At 39.5% G+C, this 19,226-nt stretch overlaps 1 protein-coding gene across 2 annotated transcripts in view; it reads right to left on the reverse strand.

Moving 5' to 3' along the window:
• The window catches only part of PPP3CA (protein phosphatase 3 catalytic subunit alpha), a 200,779-nt gene that overhangs the window by 21,396 nt on the left and 160,157 nt on the right, over positions 1 to 19,226 (reverse strand). For both annotated transcript variants that reach the window (XM_054824466.1, XM_054824465.1), the window contains exons 7-9: positions 13,449 to 13,526; positions 11,489 to 11,583; positions 2,190 to 2,315 (exon numbers count right to left, since the gene is read on the reverse strand). In XM_054824466.1, the coding sequence (XP_054680441.1) occupies positions 2,190 to 2,315; positions 11,489 to 11,583; positions 13,449 to 13,526 (299 nt within the window). The remainder of the gene's footprint in view (positions 1 to 2,189; positions 2,316 to 11,488; positions 11,584 to 13,448; positions 13,527 to 19,226) is intronic.

A 19,226-nucleotide genomic window follows, 5' to 3' on the forward strand; every position in this document is an offset into this window, starting at 1 on the left:
ACACTGTACTTTCAGTTCAACAAAACATTAACCCTTGTAAGATGCCTACAAAGGAGCAGCGTCTCTTGAAATCCAAGACAAATAGACTAGATGATCTTTGTAGGTCCTGTCCAGCTGGAACTATTATATATTTAATAGAAACGTTATTATCAGTGAATTCAGAATATATTCAGCTTGCTTACTTTGCAACTCGGGCACAGAAGGGTCAGCCTCAGGCTACCCCTAACCTGGTCCCAGCTCTTTCTGGAAAGGCAACAGTGAGACACTAACCAGAGAGCACACAGAGCAAGAACGGTCAAAAAAAACCCCAACCAAAAACCCAGCAAAAATCACAATCAAGGAAATGGAATTTAGAGATCAAAAAAGCTGAAGTTACAAGGTAAAATGTCAAATCATTAGCAGATTGAGAAAAACTCCACTATATCTACATGTAGTAAGCATCATTAAAAGGGTTACCAGGCATGTCTAGCCTTGCACTAACTACACAGGTTGAAAGTTTAAATTTTTTAATCAAGTGGTTATTGAAATTCTCTTCTGTGGCAACTATGATGGCTTAGCACATTAGAAGGGTGGGACACAGCTATATTTTTCATACATTAGTGAAGGATTTAATATTTCCCTTTGACAGGATTAGTGGAAAGACTTTCCACACTAACAACCACCAGCGAAACTAACAGCTTCCTACCTTGGTTGGCCTTTAAAGAAAAAAATCTATAAAAAAAAGGAAATAAATAAAAAGCTGTGCAGAACATCAACTCTTACGTCCATGAGTTTTGTTTTGCAGAGAAAGGGAAAACACTGATTTAACTTCTTGAGGCTCCAGAAGTTCCAAGCAATTGGTAAGAGTGACCACTGGGAACACATGAAGAAGAATAAAAAAACCCCAAACCCACCCAAGGAAAAAGATGAAGGAGGAGCGTTCATGGTCTCGGAACCTCAACAAGTCTGGCCACACATCCTGCAGCCTCACCTGAGGAGGCCACCTATGGGAAACCTCTGGAAAAATGACCTTACGGAGCATCTTACAGAACCACAACGTGTATGGAGAATAAGCCCATCCTAAAAATGGCCTGGCTGAGTTTATGGCTGAAGAAAATGAAAGCATTTTATCTGCTTCACAAGAGTCTGCAACGCGTGTCAGCATGGATTATGTAATATCTCCATTAGTGGAAACAGCTGTCTATTCTTTGTTAATCCCCATTTTATTGTCTATCTGCTTTGTTCACAGAGACCTCAGGCGTCTCACCAGCGGCTTTCCTAGTACAAAAGAGTAGCTGAAAACAAAGCCGGTCATGACTGCAGGTAAGAGCCACAGCTGGCTGTATTTCCAGTTGCCTATTAAGAGAGAACTGTTATTCCAAGCAGCTTTTAAGAGTTTATTATAGTTTTCTGGCAGTAATTGCTGTTGCAGCAATATACTGTAATGGATGGATCAAAGCAGGCTTCATCTCAGGCCTTGAATAAAATGACTTAGGGTTTAAGTAGTTTGCATTATGTATTCATTTAATATGTTAGACCAAAGTGTTTTCATGCCTTTTGTGTGCTTGCCACTCATAGCATGAAGTTGTCTTCAGGCAACATCAAGAGCACTGTGTTTCAATAAAACATCATTTGTGTTCTTTAGAGTCTTCTCGCCAGCGATGAGGCACTGCATGCCCTGGGCAGAGAAGAGGCTGAAGAGCAGGTTTTCCTTCTTCCTGCCATCTCACTACTCCCTTCAGGAACAGTTAACCAGACTGGGTCTTAGCATCACCAGCTCTACGTTTGCTGGTGAAAAAGTAACCCGTCATCATCTTATCAGAAAGGTCAGCTGGGTAAGGGTGTAACCATGATGCAGTGAAGTCTGCTGTGATGTCCCTTGAGCAGTAAGCAATATCCAAGGGAATGCCCAAGAGCTTATAAAGGAACAACTAATTAGAATTTTATTCAGTGGATGCACCTCTGGCTTGCAATGCCATAAAATCTATTTCTACAGCAGAAACATAATTGCAGCATAGCCTGGAAAGAGTGGAAATTATAAAAAAATATGAGAAGTGTGATTAACCATACGTAATTGCTTGCCCCTCCTTGTCCTCGAAAGCAAGTCATCTGTCTTCTAATTATTCTTGCCATTTCAAATAAACAAGGCCACCTGCAGAGTAACTAAGAAACCATTTTGCAGTTTCTACGAGCAGAGCCGATTTACATACCTTTCTCACCGACAAACGGCAAGGACCAGGTAAACACATCCATGAAGTTTGGAAGCCAGTACGGATGAGGGGAGCAGTTGAACTGTCTGATATTCATAACGTTGTTCTCGTATTTCAATACTGCAGCTAGAAGGGAGAAAGGAAAGGAACAAAAGAGACATCAGCCACCCAGCTACCAGACCAGTAATGCCCATGGCGAGCGCAGCCTGCAGGGCCGCTCACCAGTTTTCAATCACTTGACCCATTGGCAGCACTTGACTCTAGTTACAATAGGATACAGCCTCAAAGAACTTGCAGGCCATTTCCAATCTGAAAGTTGTGTCATCAGCTTTCCCTGGCACTAAGATGGGTTGGTAAGTGAATTAATAACTCTGAGTAGTCATGAACTTCGGTTCTGGGATCTGCTACCAGCAGGGAACAAGGCAGACTCTCCGCACCCACCCATGTCACACGGTTACCTGAGCTCCTGACAACCACATACAGAGCACAACCATAACAGTTTATCACTCAGACTTTGAATTCTGCTTTTCCAATGAACGTTTTCAACATAATTCAATCATAGTATTGTCCACCAGCTGATACTTTCTTCCCACATTTTTCAAACTCCAGACGCACAAGAATGTGCTCCCAATAGTATGAATGAATAATAACACGACTTGTCTTGCACCATTTAAAATTCGTAACATTCTTGTCAACACACACAAAAAAAGGACTACATTTGCTAATGGGCAGAAATATAGATATTTATGCCATTGCCGCTTTTTAAAGCGCCAAGTAAATTTCAGTGTTAACTTGTGTTAATGGACTTCAGGTTCATATCTGAAACAGGATCTGATTAACTTCGACCTGTTTTTACAATATTAATAGAACAAAGTAAATCAAAGTATTACAAAGCATATCAGCAAGAAACAGCTGTTTATTTCTAAAAGAGACCATAGCTGTACTCAGGCCCAGTCAGATGAAAGAGGGAAAGGCTGAACGTGGCTTGGGTAGAGAGGGCCGAGAGCGCAGGAGGGAGAGAAAGGGACAATATCAGTTTGGTTAGGGAGGAGCAAAGTAGTCACGTTGAAAATGTGGCAGATGAAATAAAATGAACTCTACAATAAGCCTATGTAACTGCCCTTATCAAAACTCATTTTCCAAAGCATGAGGTTTGGCCAACGCTATGCTAACACTACATTCCACATCAAATCTAGACTTTCATGCACTTTCACACTTTTTTAAATAGCAATAAGTAGTTATTAGGGTGCTGTAGATTACTCAAACCTCAAGCTATTCATTGAGACCACCTGGAAGAACACAGGGTGGGGATGGGTTCGGCAGCTGTTTGTATCACAGGTCTATTTGTTGGCTTTAAAAGAATGTATTGAGGAAGAGCTTTCAATAATATAGTCTTTCAATAAAAATCATGCAGTGCTGGATTTCTTTTGTTCACTTTATGGGCCAACTGCCTCAGCTTGGGAAACAGTAAAACTAAATCTCATCCCTTCTTTCTCCTCTTTTTCTTTTTCTTTCTTCTTGCAAAGGCACACATAACGTAAAATCTTAATACTGCAGTTGAAGACTCAACCCGGTAACCGTATCTCTAACCTAATTAGGGTATACTTTAATTTTCAGAATCTGTTTCCTGAAATTCAGTAATTTCTAAATTGCACAGGCACAGAATACATGTGCTGTTGGATGTGAACAGAGCCATTTATGAAATGGACGAGCAAGTATTTCTTTGCTCATGGAGAAAAAGGTAATTTTGAGATGACCACCTAAACCCAAAGGGACTTATAACTACCCTGAACACAAAGACATAAAAGTTTTTAAGCAATACAGTTACAGGACGCTACAGACAGGATCTTTAATCACCATGGGACTAAGACAGTCAACACAAGCTGAAGCTACCATCCACTGTAAAAGGTGCTGGCACTTTACATTCTTATGTAAACGTAGTTCCAGGAGCTGGTTATCACTTAATAGCCAGCACTTGCAATGAAGTTGCACAACTGCAATATGCCACAGCACTGTATGAAATGCAGTGTCCTGCAATGCTGGCTGAAGGGGTGAACAATTTTTTCTAATTATTCATCTCCTTCCATTGACTAAAGTGTGCATCAATCAGACAACAAACTTTTTTCGATGAACTAGACTCTTGCTTCCTACAAAAATTTAATAGGCTGGCAAACATCTTCCATTTTGTGGCCAATGACAGAGTCCAGAGCGACCTGGGAGTTTCTGAGGCTTGCTCGCTGATACACGCAGAAAATGGCTCGCTAACATTTACGTCAACTTTTGCCAGCCAGCCACTCTCCATTTAAATAAACCACATTTGACTCTTGCCCATCCTAGTCTGACAGCTGGCAGCCATTCTGCTGCTCAGGAAAATAAAAAAGGCTTCATACTGCTATCAGCAAAAATGAGAAAACTAGTGTTGATGCTCTTAATATTTCCAGCACTTTTTGGCTGAAATTACATATGGCAGATCAACATTCATTCTCCTTCTATTACAGTGACACAATTGTATAATAAAAATAAAGTTTGTGGCTTTATAGCAAAAGTGAGTCAAAACCACACAAAAAGGACCACTTAACAGTTGTGAAGATTCATTTAGAAGGACTAAAACTTCAGCTTCATCATCTTAGTGAGCTGAGGTAGTTCTCCTTCCCATATTTCTTCAATTTATCCATTAAGTCTATTTCTAAATTCTGTGAAAGTTGAATAAATAATTTTTACAAAGAACTTTTAAAACTGGCCTCTAAAAAAGCCTGAGCCATAAGCAGGACAGGTGGAAAATATCAAATTAAATATAAATAGTTTTAGTTGTTTGTTGGGGTTTTTTATAGGAAGATAATTTGTTTTGAGATTACTGTAAAAAAAATTTTCACACCACTTTATTAATATAAATACCTGAATATCTTTCAAAAACAAGTTCCAATAACAGTATTTTTAAAACTATTCTCCTCTGTAAATGACCTGTACAGCTCTTCTCCACAAGTGACTTCAAAAAGCCACTTGAAGAAAAATAACACTGTACAATAGAGCAGCGTAATGACAGAGACAGAGGTCAGAGGTCTTCTAAAATAACCCTACTCTTAAAAGAATAAAGTAAGGCAGGGTAGTTACCAATATCCCAAAAATACTGTTCTAAACTTTTAGTTTAAAATTTTTCATTTACAAGCACAATGTACACAAAATATTTTTGTTAGGTAACTAATGAAGACGATATTTAACATTAAACAAACTGGCTCTGGTTACGATTGTGCAGCCCTGACTACTCCTCAGTAGTCAGAAGAAGAAACTTCACCTGGATCACAACGCAAATGCTTCTCAGGTAGCAGCAGGAGTTTCCCTGAGCTCTTCTGGCGCCTTGCTTTCTTTTGGCCATAGCTCTTTTTTCCCCTCTCTGTTGGCTCAGAAAAGGTTTGGGGGTTTCACCTTTGCTTCATTTCTTAGTCCATATTAACTTGATGCCTACGTAGCTACAGGAGACCCCAGCTACCCTGAAAAAGCAGGAATCTTCTGAAGATTATACAGGCCACGTGGTCGCTGATGGAGAAGACAGAAGAAAGCGGGATGGGTTCCTCTGGTTATGAAACCCGTAACTGAGGAAAACCTGACTCTCTCCAACATTTCCAAGTTCAGTTGCTTATTATTCCAGGCTACAACCCCTACACTTGTCTTTCCAAATGTACACTCAGACAGATGCTAGCAGACCAAGCCACCAGTGACAGTTTTATCGTGCATAATCACCAACCAGAGCAAGAAGCTTATTTTATTATTCTTAACAGCCACACACATTTTAACCTAATTTTGGTACTCGCTGTTGTAAATGAGTTTTAGGAGCTAATGTTTTGTAAAGTGAAGATGTGCAGATATCCCAAATGACATTATACTTCTTTCCAATGCTAGTAAACTGAGATATCGGATGCTGAAATGACATTAGAGTGAAATGAAACACTAATGCAGCAGGCAAAGGGCATTCGTACTGTTTAGCTTTAAGCATTTAACATCGGTACCTAAGGCTGGAAATACGGGTGGTGAAAAATGTGCAGGTAAGAAACCTCCTTCCTTCAGCTAGAAATAGAGACAGCTCTTCTATCTATCTCAGGGTCAAATATAAGCACCCAGTGCCATCTGAGACACCCCGGGGCATCTCCCTGTTAAAGATGAGCCTAGAGCATCCCTGTTCTCCCGTGTCCGTCTGTCCTGTCAGGTCTGAGTGGATGTCTCAGACCCCTCTGGCATCTCAAAAGGGGCTTTAAAAACCTGTATGTTGGGAGTTTAATTAAGGCCTTAAGCCACATGAACAATGTTAAACTGTATGACTCGTCGTTCAGAATTACGCAAAGACATTATATATCCTGCTTCGAGATCTGCTGAATCATTTTCCAGTATAAATTAATTGATAACATTTCCATCAGAGGAGAAAAATAATGAGCATGGTAGAAATGCTAGCCCAGAATGAACTACATGTTTTTAGATAAACAACCTCAAAATAATTTTAGCAAACAAGTTAACTAATTTTCCTGTAATTTTTCAGAAAACTCTTCCTGCATTTAGAAAATAAAGGCAGTGAAAGGTCTCTCAAATTCTTCATACCTAAGAAAGAATTTCATTTTCTGATTTAATGCCAATTTAACGTCGGCATTAACTGTGCACCTGGGAACAGTGCCTTCTCCTCTAGCAGAGTTACTAAGTAACCACAGTGTTTTCTGCCCGAGACAGGTCAGGGATAAGGCTTAGTAAAATGTTTAAGGAGTTTAAACATTATCAAAGGAAAAAATGATTTACTGTACAAGGTAATGATGAAAATAATCCAGTACAGAAGTGGGGCTAATTGAAGGGGGGAAAACCTTCCCTTACAGAATTCTGAAGATTTTTATTTTACATGTGCAATTGCATCTTGCAAAGAAACAGTGCAATAGCATTCAAGATTTTGTCAATAGACTGCAAAAATCACTTCTGGCAAACTTCTCTGCGTCGGCAATGAGATGGCCTAGATACCCTGGCAGCTCCTCTTTAAAAGCTTTTGTTTCCAAGACAAGGCCTCATCACAACGGCAGAGATAAAGCATTAAAGAAAACTGATAGGGCAAACAGAAGGTTACGCCGCTTTTCTATCACTATTATTTTTCAAAGATCATCCTTGTCTTCCAGGTATATTACTCCGCCTTTTCCCAATACAAAAATAATTTTCCTGTTAGAACCATTTGGATCAGGTACATTTCATAACGTGTATCTATGCTATGCCACGCGCTGATACTTCATACACTCTTCATTGAGACATTACTTATCTGGTACGTTAACAAGCATACCGATGTACAGCTGGTTTTGATTTTTCTAGTATCCCAAACTCCCCCGCATACTTACTTTCTTTCTTTCCTTCATCATCTGCTTTTCCTTTCAGCAACACCACGTGTACATTGCAGTGTGTTGGAAGAGACATCATGTTATTTTTTTTCCCCGATAACTTCAGATTGATTCTCTGGTGGTTATCTCACCACTATGAAACCTAACCTTTTAAAAATGTTCAAAAGATAACAGTCTGTCTTCAGACAGCTAGTTAAAATTGTTCACTCAGCCAAAAAGCATGCACTTACTGAAGTGACAGCCAGACACTAAAATATGAAGTATTGCCAATGATTTACAAATAAATTGCCTGCCTCTGTAGAACTTCTGTAAAATCTTTTGCTTGATTTTTTTTTTCTTGTGGCACAAACAGCATTACAGAAAGCCCTAATTAAGGCATTAAGAAATATTAAATGCGGGAATGAACGTTTAGACATTGTACAAGGCCAGCAGATCGTACAATGCAGTGCTTTTTGGCACCCTCTTACTTCGTTGCTATAGAGAATTTCTCCTGGTGATGGGCACCCTTGGATCCAGGGGTAACCTCCTACTTACTTATGCAACTTTCTGAGTTTCTTGATGAGTACATCCTCACTCTGAAGTCACAGGTAACTATCACAATCCAATTAACATCTATCTTCTTGCGTGAGGAGTTTTTATCTTCTCCAGAAGGAACAGTCTTAGAAAATCCTCAGTGCACCAGTATTTCTGGTAACAAGTTTTAATAATAATCTTAAAGTATCTTTTTCTTTATGCCTTTTAGTAATAGAAATGAGAGCACAAATGTTTGATAAAGCTATAAAAACATGGAACAGAAGCTCGGAATTTGTCAAAAAACATGTGTATAAATTTCTCCCTTTTGCCAATACTCTCCATTATAATGAATATGGAAGGCATTAATAAAAATAATGAAGGAGGATAGGCTTGGAAAGAGGAGGGGCACTAGGCTCCCCATATCTAGGCAGTTTCTGAGTGTATGAATCACCTCCTGAAAGCGTAACTCTCCATCTCCATTAACTACACAGGGAACCCCCGACAGGAGCCTCCTAATTGAAAAACCTAACTTTGGCATCCAAAGTTGTGCATGTGTGTGGGCTGGGGTTGCGACAGGACCAGCAGCCACATGACGGACGAATTACTCATGCAGCCTTCAAGAGGCAATGGCCAGTAACCAAAAGGACACAGAAAACTCCCTCAGCACCCAGCGCAGCACAGCCACAAGAGATTCCCATGGCGAGTCGGTACTGTGAGACGGCCCATGCGGAGGGTCCACAGCAGCATTAACAACAGCAGATATGCTGTACCTTATATCTTCAGCTGCTCCTGCTGAACCTCCTTTTGCTCTAGGAACGTTGCCCTCCCTACTGCTCTTTGAGGACATATCTGATCCCAGTGGCTGCTCTCCAGCGGGGACTGACTAAGCCCTTGGATAAAGCTGGTAACCAAACCCACTCCTCCTGAAGTGCTTTCAAGAAGTACAAGAAAGTACATCTGCTTTAATGGGCATGAGAATTATCAATCTGGGATAGAAAATGAGCATTCCTAGCCCCCTGCAGCTTTTTTTTTTTTTTTTTTTAAAGTATTTATCTTAAACAATGCTGCATTTAAAAATGACCCATTCATACCAGTGGGAGATAAACCCTCTCAGGAATTTATTTAGGATGACTTTATTAGCTAAGTGACAACGGGAAGCATACTAAGAATGCATACTAGAAAGGAAGGCACTTAACTAGTAGGAGAGTAACTCCATTTCCAAGGACTGACAGTAACCAACACCCCAGATGATCTGTAAAAATCAATCAAGTTCTGCACCAGTGCACGATGAGTCAGCTGGAGCAACTGTCCTGTAACAATTCTGTATAGAAAAGCCTTCCTTCACTCCTGAAATCAGTCAGTCAGAAGCTCTGTGTTCTTAGTTAATTCATCTGCTGCAAATCAAGGAAGCCAACAAGCAGCCATGTTTTGGACTGATTGAAGATGATGGTGTTTTTCTTTCTTGAAGAGGGAAGCAAGCACCTGAACGCTATCCAGATGAAGATGCATGAGCAATGCAGCATGAAAAACTATGCATGATGTACTTTAAATGCCAAGAGCCAGTGCAATCAGTCACATGAAATAATGTGTCAAAACTTCTAATGAGAGAAAAGGAGGCAGTTAAACCTAACAGAAATTCATCACGAAGCTGCTAAAGGTCAGCCTCTAAATTTACAAGTCATACATTAAAGAGTGGCACACCGGTGCCGATCTCGCACCGCTGCTGATTTGCCTGAGCTAACCCAGAGCAGTGCACCCAGACTTCAGCTGTGACCGCAGATAACCAGCAGCTGGCCTACAGCTTTTCACCAGAGAAGGCCTTCCACCAGTTTTAAGACCTGCCTGCCACAGCAAGAGGATGCTGGAACAAGGGAAATTACCCTCTCTTCTGAAACAGAGAGGCAATTCTCTTCACCAACCAAACTCTGTGGTTTCAAATTCAAGATTTTGAATATTCCAAATCATTGCTTTACATTTAACATTTGCCTTCATGACAAAAATCTCACATTGTTCACCCTCTGCCTTCATGTGCACGGAGCTGCTGCTATGTATTAAGAAACCAAAGGTGCCACCTTACTTGTACAGACCCGTCACCATCTGCCTTCTACCCAAAGCAGCCAGCTTGGAGAGCAAACACACTTTTCCACCAACAGCAGCGATGCTGCCAAGAAAATTAACTCATTCCTTGTTTCATCCTGAGCTTCTTGGGTTGCTAGCAGAGCAACCCAAACCTGTATTATTTGCTTTTACGAAAGTAGCTACTGACAGCTCTGCTTGCATGTTTTTTGCAGAATGCTTTTATTAATTTTCTCACAAGTTAACACGCATATTAAGAACACCAAAGCGTACAAACCCCATTACCTAACAGTGAAGTGTTTCCTTCCCTTGCATACAGTGTATAACAGCTTTTAGATTATAAGTTTTACAATATAAAATGATGCCTGCAGAAGCTTTCTTTTGCAAGTTAAAAAAAAAAATTAAAAATTGCTTAACTCCTGTGCAGGCAAGCATCCAAATTAAAAATGTCTCTTCTCAAGAAAGATTGATCTCTTTGCAATGGAGCTACTTTCAAGAATATCATTGAGAAAAAAAAATATTCTGTTTTGCTCACAGAGGAACACAAATAACTTTAGCTTTACTGGGAATAGGAGAAAGTAAACATTACTGCTCATTTCAAGATACAGGAAGACAAGTTTATTGGAATGCTTTATTTTTAGAAACATGATTTTTTTTTTTTCCCCAGTTCATTAGAGGAGATTTCAGGGAATGCAATAAACTAATAAACTCAGAGAAGTTGCAAACAGTTGTATTCAGTGGAGTCTTTATAGAATGACCAGTGACTGCTTATTTGTGCAGTAATTTTTTTTTTTTTTTTTTTTGGCCAATGATACTTCGTTTCCTACATAATAGTTTTTAAGTGATAAAAAAAAACCCAAATAAAGTAATTCAGACAGTATCTATCCCATGCTTTACCCACTGACGATCTGTCACATTTTGTTACCTGGCTAGAGGGTTTGTATATACAAACTCCATGAATTTTATTGGAAAGGAGCAAAGGGACAAATAATTAATTATAAGGAACACTAGGCTCTGAACATCTCACCCACAGCATTTCTTAACATACTTCTCTTAGTTAATAGAGCTGTTTTCAGTTTTGCTTCCTGTGTAACATTTACTTAATAACTTGCAGACAAAATACAGAAATATCCCAGGGCATACTCTACAGTTACGTTCAGAGGCATACATCTGCTTGTAATAAATTCAATTAGATTTGTATTATGTAATAAATGGAATGGGCATGAAGTAATAAATAGAGGAAGAAAATGAGCATGAACTGCTAAATAAAGGCATGAAAAACAAAACCAATGCAATATATTTGAGTAAAGAGAAGTACGGCCTACTGTATATTAACAGGAATTCAATTCTTACCTTTGTTATTGTATACATCTAGATAGTTTGGTGCTGAAAAAATTGTTATTAGTGAAGGGAAGCCTGTTGTTTGGCTTTTCCTGTACATGCGATACCTAAAAGGAAAGAGAAGATACTAATTATTCCCCAATATTGTCTGTGTATTTGTCACTGACTAAATACAGTGCAAAACCCCCTAGTACATTACTGCACTGGCTATTAACAAATGCCAAGACAGAAAAACATGCATGTGTGCTTTTTAAAGCCATGTAGAAAAAAATATTTCCTGCAGGCTTATTCATCATACCCACTTGGGACAGCCAGGGATCCACACCACGCTCGGAAAGCTGTGTCCCCGTCTGAAACGTAGTGCGCCAGAGGTGGGTTTTGTTACGAATTTGCTCGGTGCCCGTCCCTGGAGCCGGGCGGCCTCTCTACGCACGTGCCCCCCAGGACATTCCCAGGCTTTTCTTTCCCTCCGCGGGACCGCGGGTGAAGGCACCCACCACAGCACGTGCCTCGGAGGTGCACGGGACTGCCTTCAGGGGAGAAGCGCGCGTCCTCCGTGACCCTCCAGCCCCCTGCCCTCTCTGGGCACACAAGGGACAGCGAGGCCAGGGGAGACGCAAAGTACGAGAAGGGGAGGGGAAATAGGGGGTCAAATATTTTCAGTGCGGTGTCTAATCTCATCCCGTCTATTAGCCAGTTCATTAACGCTTGCATGTTTTCACTCCCCTGCTGCCTTCTGAAAATAAAAGGCTTATTGGACCAACATATAATCAATCAAGCATTAAACCCGCAAGTAATTGGAAGAAACCAACCAAATAGCACTTCTGTCTTACTAAGACACAAGTAACACCAAATACTGCTCTTTAGTCTTCAGCTACAAGAAACTGAAGAATTTGGCAAACATTCACAACAGTTGCACTGAAACCATTGTATGGTTTCAATGCAATCCCTTCCACAAAATTTTATTTTTTACCCTTCATTGGAAAGTAATACAATAAAAATGAAATTTCATTACCCTTGGGTATTTCACGCCAGTTATTTTTGGCAGAGTAATAGCTTGCTTTTAATTGCATTGAGCTTTTTAAGTATGTGATAATTCAAATATTCAGAATAGCTTTTTATATGCACAGTAAATATCAACCTCATTCCTACAATCTTCCCACTTTATCTTTTATTACTATTCAGGTTGGGTAAAGTTTCTACCTCCAAATAAACACATTAATAATTTATGCAAGATATGCAAAGCTATTTATTCAGATACCAATCCTTCATTAAAGCCTCACAAGTACGATACATTTCAATGAATAGATAATTTCTAGTAATTTTTTAAATCCGCATAAAAAATTCTGTCTTTACACTGGCAATAGTTTCATGAGGGAACCATCAACACCACCCAGTGCTTGACCTGGATTGTTTTTGCACACAGTGTCTTAATAAACGCCTTATATTCATTACTAATACTCCCACATAAAACAAGTTTTGGTTATTGAGTCCCACAAGCTTATTTTCTTGATAAAGTGTAAAACCAGTAGGCTTAGAAGTTTCAGGTAGGTGTGAAAGACTTAAGAGATGACGGTTCTGGCCTTCGTGAGCCGAATCACTTCCCAGGCATCGTGGCAATCAGTGTGTCAGAAGTCTCAGGCACATTTGCAAAACTCCTTTTGCTGAGGCAAATTTGTTTTCCCTTCCAAGTTTGGGATCCAAATCACTTTTGGTCATTCTACGTCACTTAAAAAATCACTAAGTCTAAGTAAGTGGGATATATGAGTATCCTGTAACTCAGTAATAATCATGTACAAGACATTCTAATGCCAGTGTATGTTTTTATAGCATTAATAAAAAGCGAGAGCTGTTGCAACTTAATTTGAAGTTTTCCAGGTCATTCTCACTCAGTTATTCTTTCTTTCCTTACTCTGTTTGACAACGGTAAGCCATTATTCATCATTAGTGCTCCCTCTCCACACATACTCACCCAGCATCCTGGGCTTCATGAGCTCGGAGTATAGATAACAAGTTATTGTGCTGTAGGAATTCACATACAGCTGGGTAACTGTTGGAAGAAAATAATAGCACCTATTATGGCATTATCAGAAGCATCGCATTTAGCTCTAGCTTTCAAAAAAATGTTTCATCCAACATGCATCATTCATGATAACAGCCCCTGCTCTGCAGGCAGACTTCAGCAGAGACAACACTCGCAGCAGCACCTTTTTTTTTACCTCCCAACCTGTAACTGCGTGGAGAGGAACGCTGGAAAGTTGCAATTCATTATATAACAACAATCACCTTATTACTTGTTCAGAAAGTAATTTCTTTTATTATACTTTAAGATTCAATGCACTCAGAAAAAGAAAAATATGATACAATGGTTGCTTGCAACAGAAAACCTCCTCGCCCACTGACGACAGTTTGCACAGGCTGCTTATGGACACCAGGTAAGAAAGTGGTATGTGGAAAGAGAGGGAGAAAGACAGAAAGAAGAAATGCAAATCAGACTCCAAACTGGAGGTGTTTGACCTTCTGAACTTTCTCTCCTTGATAAACGAGACTTATCTTTCCCCTTGGCAACTTAAAATGTAAATTCTGTGACTTAGGAAACCCCAAAAGCGTGCCCATTGAATACGTCTTTCTGAGATGTATTCTACTGTATGAGTGAAAACAAAATCATTAGGTGAAAATGGTGATAGAGGAATATGATAGAGGAATCTCGAGCGTGTTTTTCGCTGCACAAGGAGTGTCACTTTCCAGGAGAATGGAGGAGCCCTTTCTTACAACCTCAGCACTGTGAAAACCATTCTTGCTGTTTAAGATGCTGAACAGATTTGGAAACCACATACAAGAAAAACAAAACATAGCATAACCTGAATTCAGTTTTGACAGCACAAGTGAGAGATGTTAAGTTTGCAGAGAAAAGCTATTTAAAATTATACCTATAGAAATGTTACAGAACTTAAAGTGAGTCCATTTTGTTGCTTTCAAAAATAAATTTTGTTTTTTTCTTCTCATTGCTGGGCAAGTTGGAGAGCAACAATCAAAACTGTTGCTCAAAAAAAAAAAAGAAAAAAATCAAAACTGGTGGCAAAAGGTGTAAACTTCACATAGCAGCTCTGAAATGTCACCTAATGGTTGCAGAAAAAGCAAAATAGATCCTGCATTAACGTCCATTCACCATGTTTATTTTCCATTATTGATTCAACTCTCCCATAGTTCAAACAATAGAACAGCCGGAAAGGTTTAAAGAAGGAAATACAAGGTGTTGGGGAAGACACTAAGGCATCTCCATGACCACATCTGTGCTGGTTCTGCAGCACAATGGGCTCGCAGTGTGCCTGTAACTAACACAAACAAACTTGCAAAGTCTCTGAATCTCTGAGAATAACTCACGTACAAGTATTATGTTAGAGGACTGTAGGTATTATCAAAGACCCTGGCAGGAGCACACTGTTTTGCAGTGCCTTAGGGGCAACATGCAGTCATACAGTAATACTGTTATGCAAAATACTTAAGTAAAAGCTGTTGCTAAACATACTGAGCAAGTCAAAACCCAAAGTAATACAAAAAACCTAAACCAAACATGATATAAAAGACCTGCTGTCCCAGCCATGATTTCATGGACCACCTTCAGAGCTCACTTGCAATCACTTAACAGCCCCATCAGTTTTTAACTTCATGCATGAAAGAGATGAAAATTCACAAAAAAAAAAAAAATCATGCAGAACCTAATGCATTGTCTTCCTTCAGCTTATCCAAGAGAAACGCTACTGCTTGCTTCCAACCTTCCTGGATATTTTGAAGCTGAAATGTCATTTGCAGCTAGAGGCTACAAACCCAGTGGAATGGTATATTTTGGACTCGACCCATCCAGCATATATTCTCAGTCACAGGTTTAGTATTTGGAATTGTCTAAAAAGATTGCCAGTATAAAATAATTTCAATTCCCAAATTACGTAGGGTATCGTTTTGGCAACTGCAGTGATCTCAAATGCTGACAGGCTGCCATTCAAACCACTGGCAAATGAGAACTAATTTGCATACATTTCTCTTCATAATTAATTGTGACTAAATGTAGACTTATGGTACATTTTGTTTAGAAATTTTTACATTAACTTCTGAAAACTGGGGTCTATAATGAAAAATCTGATAGACAGTTGATTATGTTCATTATCAGTGCAGCTGCTCAAAATGTCTAGCCTATTAATTTTTTTTTTTTCCATAGTATTCTTTTCATCTAGCGTTAAGTACTGCTTTTAAAAAAGATATAATGAAGTGGTAAAAAATGCTCCTAGACACGATAGGTTCTTCTTTCCATTCAAAGAACAAAAGGGTTGAGTTTTTTTATTCCTTAATTACCTTATTCTTCATAAAACCATGGAAAATAGACTTCTACTAGCAGAATCTGGCTGATTCTACAGGGCCCACACCTAGAAAGGCGGAGATGTTACGTAGGGCTCCATGGAAATACACACACGCGCACAAAATATCTGGCTGCCACCTTTTCTTCTAAGTGAATAGCATGGCATCTATGATGAGCAAGCAGTCGTATTACCCACACCACAACAGGCCATGAGTAGTCTATGTGGATATTTTATTTTGAAAAAGGCAAAACAACTCTCAGACATTTTTCTTCAGCTACTTATTGAAGTCAGGGGCTGGGGAGAAGCAAAGATTTCACTATATGCAACTATTACATCTGCTACACCAGTTGCGACAATAAATACAGGGCTTTAATTTCCAGCACTTTCTTAACATTAGTTTGTTCCTGCCCAAATGCAGTTTTATATTAAACAGTCTTCCTCAACACAAAAATACATGCCCTCCAGGTAAACAGCAGGAAGTCCTGCAAAATGCCAAGAAAACAGAGATTATGGCAAAAGTTATCAGAAACAAGCTTTTACAGAAAAGACTTCTGCTTTGATTTTTTTTTTCTAATCTTTCTAATGAAAATCATTATCTTGTAATCAAATTCCCTGCTAGTTTTTCTGATCGTTACCCTTCCAGAAACACTCTCCTCCTTGCCCTGCTTTGCAGAGCCCAGACTGTAATTCAGATGAGCCAGAAATAAAGCAGTTGGCCAAGAGGGAAAACAAACAAACAGAACCCCCCCCACGCAACAGGCTTTTCCAGAACAACCCAGCCTTCTGCCTGCACTTCATGTGTCATGCTGAATCACGGAAAAGCGGTGACTCACGGAGAAAACAAAATACCCACCGCTAAGCTAGCGAGATGTTATTCTCCACGGAGTATGTGAGTGTGATATTCCCTACTTTGACATCCCTTTTTTCATTAAAATGCCTCATGCATAGCTTACTAGTTCTGAGGTTTCTTTTGCATGATCACCGATTACTTCTATGCAGTTTTGAAAGACAAGCAATACTTTACTAACGTGAACCAAAATGGCAGATGTTTTCAAACTGTTCTTCCACCAATAACTGGAAAATTGGATGGATTTATTCTTTTTTTTTTTTTCTCCATATCCTTCATCATACCATTAAAACAGAGGCATAAACATTTCTTTAAAACCAGGACATTCAAATTTAGCTCAACAGCTTCTCTAAGATTGCATGCCTGTATAAAAAAAAAAAAAGGTATTCAGCAAAACCCATTGACCTCACACTTCAGTCTCCCAAGGCAAATGCTTCGGCTGCTCTGCTCCCCTAGGCAGCTCCCAGCACATCTCTTTCCACCTGCTTTTTCTTGCCCTTAGCTGCGCTGTCTGCAGAGCTGCACTGAGCAGCAGAGCAAGGAACTGCATGGGATTAGAACAAATAAACACACATCTTTTTTTTGCAGAGTCATTATTTTTAAAATTGCATGTGTTCCCAGATGTGATGGAGAACACCAGCAATTCTACCAATAAAGCTGGGCAGATAATGTGAGGGCAGCAAAAAGCTCCTGGCCTGGGTGAAGAATGGAAAAGTGGCCAAAAGAATCTGTTTAAAATGCCGCTACCGCAAAAAACCCCCACAACATTCATACAACTGTGCCTCACACCCTGAAGTAAAACACGCTACAGTCTTCAAAAGCTTTTAGCAGACATTTCTCTAGCCCTTGCATACTCACAAACTTAACACGCATGTAAAGCAAACCACTGAAACGATGTGCTGGCAGGGCCAAAATTATTATTCTACCCCAGAGCATCTGTAAGGCTGAACCATTTCACTGCTGGCAAGTGAAGTTCTTAGAGGAGTCTGCAATGCCAGTCACTCTTGCCGCTGCTAACCATTTCTGCCTTTGTTTTTTTTTCTGCTTTGAAAAAATATAACAATGTAGTCAACAGCCAGTTTTATAAAGCTCAGCATTCCTTAAGAACTCATATTAAGCTAACTAAGAAAACCCAAGAGTCTGGAGCACCACGCCTGCAGAAAACTTCGGAGTATCTGCTCTGCTTCTGAGGCCATCCATTGACTTTGGCCAGGCTCACGCCACTCTAGTTAACAGGCAGCAATTCAGCAAGTCTTATACACACAAATGATCCCAGAAAGTGAGTCTTACGCTTGCACATGTGCTTACCCCTGATAGGAAGCCCTTGATGTATTCTACATAGGATAAGACACGGCTAATTAACTCAGTGGTGCAAACAAACTCCCAAGCTTTGACACAGAGGAAATTAAACAAGCTGAGCATAGATCCAATTGCAATTTTTCACAGTTAGGACCATGCATGCTCGTAGTAACTTCGTCCAAATGCAACTGAAAGAACATTTTAATTCTTCATCTACCCAGTAAATCTTATGGGAATGATAACATTCTCCATCCTAGTGGGGCTTAGAAAGGAGAGTCTTCTCCCCTGCCTCAACAATTGCCTAAACCCAATTAGTGACTGTCGCTCTGTAAGTTAATATTATTTTCAGAGAGAAAGAAAGTCAAGCTGACTTCTTCAAGCTTTCTGTTCAGTGAAGGAAGCCATTCTCAAGACGGTAAGTAGCAGTATATCTTGCCAAGTTAGATACGTTATAGAAATGCCGGAGAGTTACCGTACCACTAGTCCATTAAACAAGCACAATAGGTCATTGGCAAGATCAGTACAACCAGCTAAACACAAATAAATATTCACTAAATAAATTCAAGGCAAAACTCAATAAGCTGATAAACAAAGAGGAAAATTCTTTACTGGCTGGATCAGCTGAAAAATCTGGGGGAGGGGGAATCACTCAGGGGCAAATTAGTTCCCGCTTGTTCATAACATTCCCCGAATACAACATTATATTCTATGGGTAAGGATAAAAAAAGCTCCACTTAACTCATAATTGAAAAACAATTCTCACAACTAGCACTCCATTAATTATTTCTACTTTTTCATGAAATTGCATCAAACATGACCATGACTGTGAAAGACTAACAACCTTAAATTTCAGAAAGGGGAAATGAAGTCTCATTACTATTGCTCTTTGTTCACTTTAAGGTATAGAGAACTTTAATAAATTGCTGAGAATTACTTCAATTTCACAGTTACTTTTCACTCTAGCATTGTGCTGTTGCTATTTCCAAGGATCCGTAAATTCTGACAATCCACACTGCGAAACGCTGTTGGATGCAAAAGGTGTGCATTAAGCATTGACTCTTAGCACCCTTGAAAAATTAAGCTGACCATTCTTCACGTCGCTAAATGACAGGTTAGGCCTGTGGTTTCAAGATCTGACATTTTACAGTGCTAGCCATAACAGTTTCAAGAACTCTTATAGAAAAGGAAATTTCTTGAAGAAAAACCTGATCAGTTTGAAATTTGATATGCTATTCATGAGCGATCATCT

Source organism: Grus americana, chromosome 4, assembly GCF_028858705.1.
Source record: "Grus americana isolate bGruAme1 chromosome 4, bGruAme1.mat, whole genome shotgun sequence".
In the NCBI taxonomy this organism is placed as follows: Eukaryota; Metazoa; Chordata; class Aves; order Gruiformes; family Gruidae; genus Grus; species Grus americana.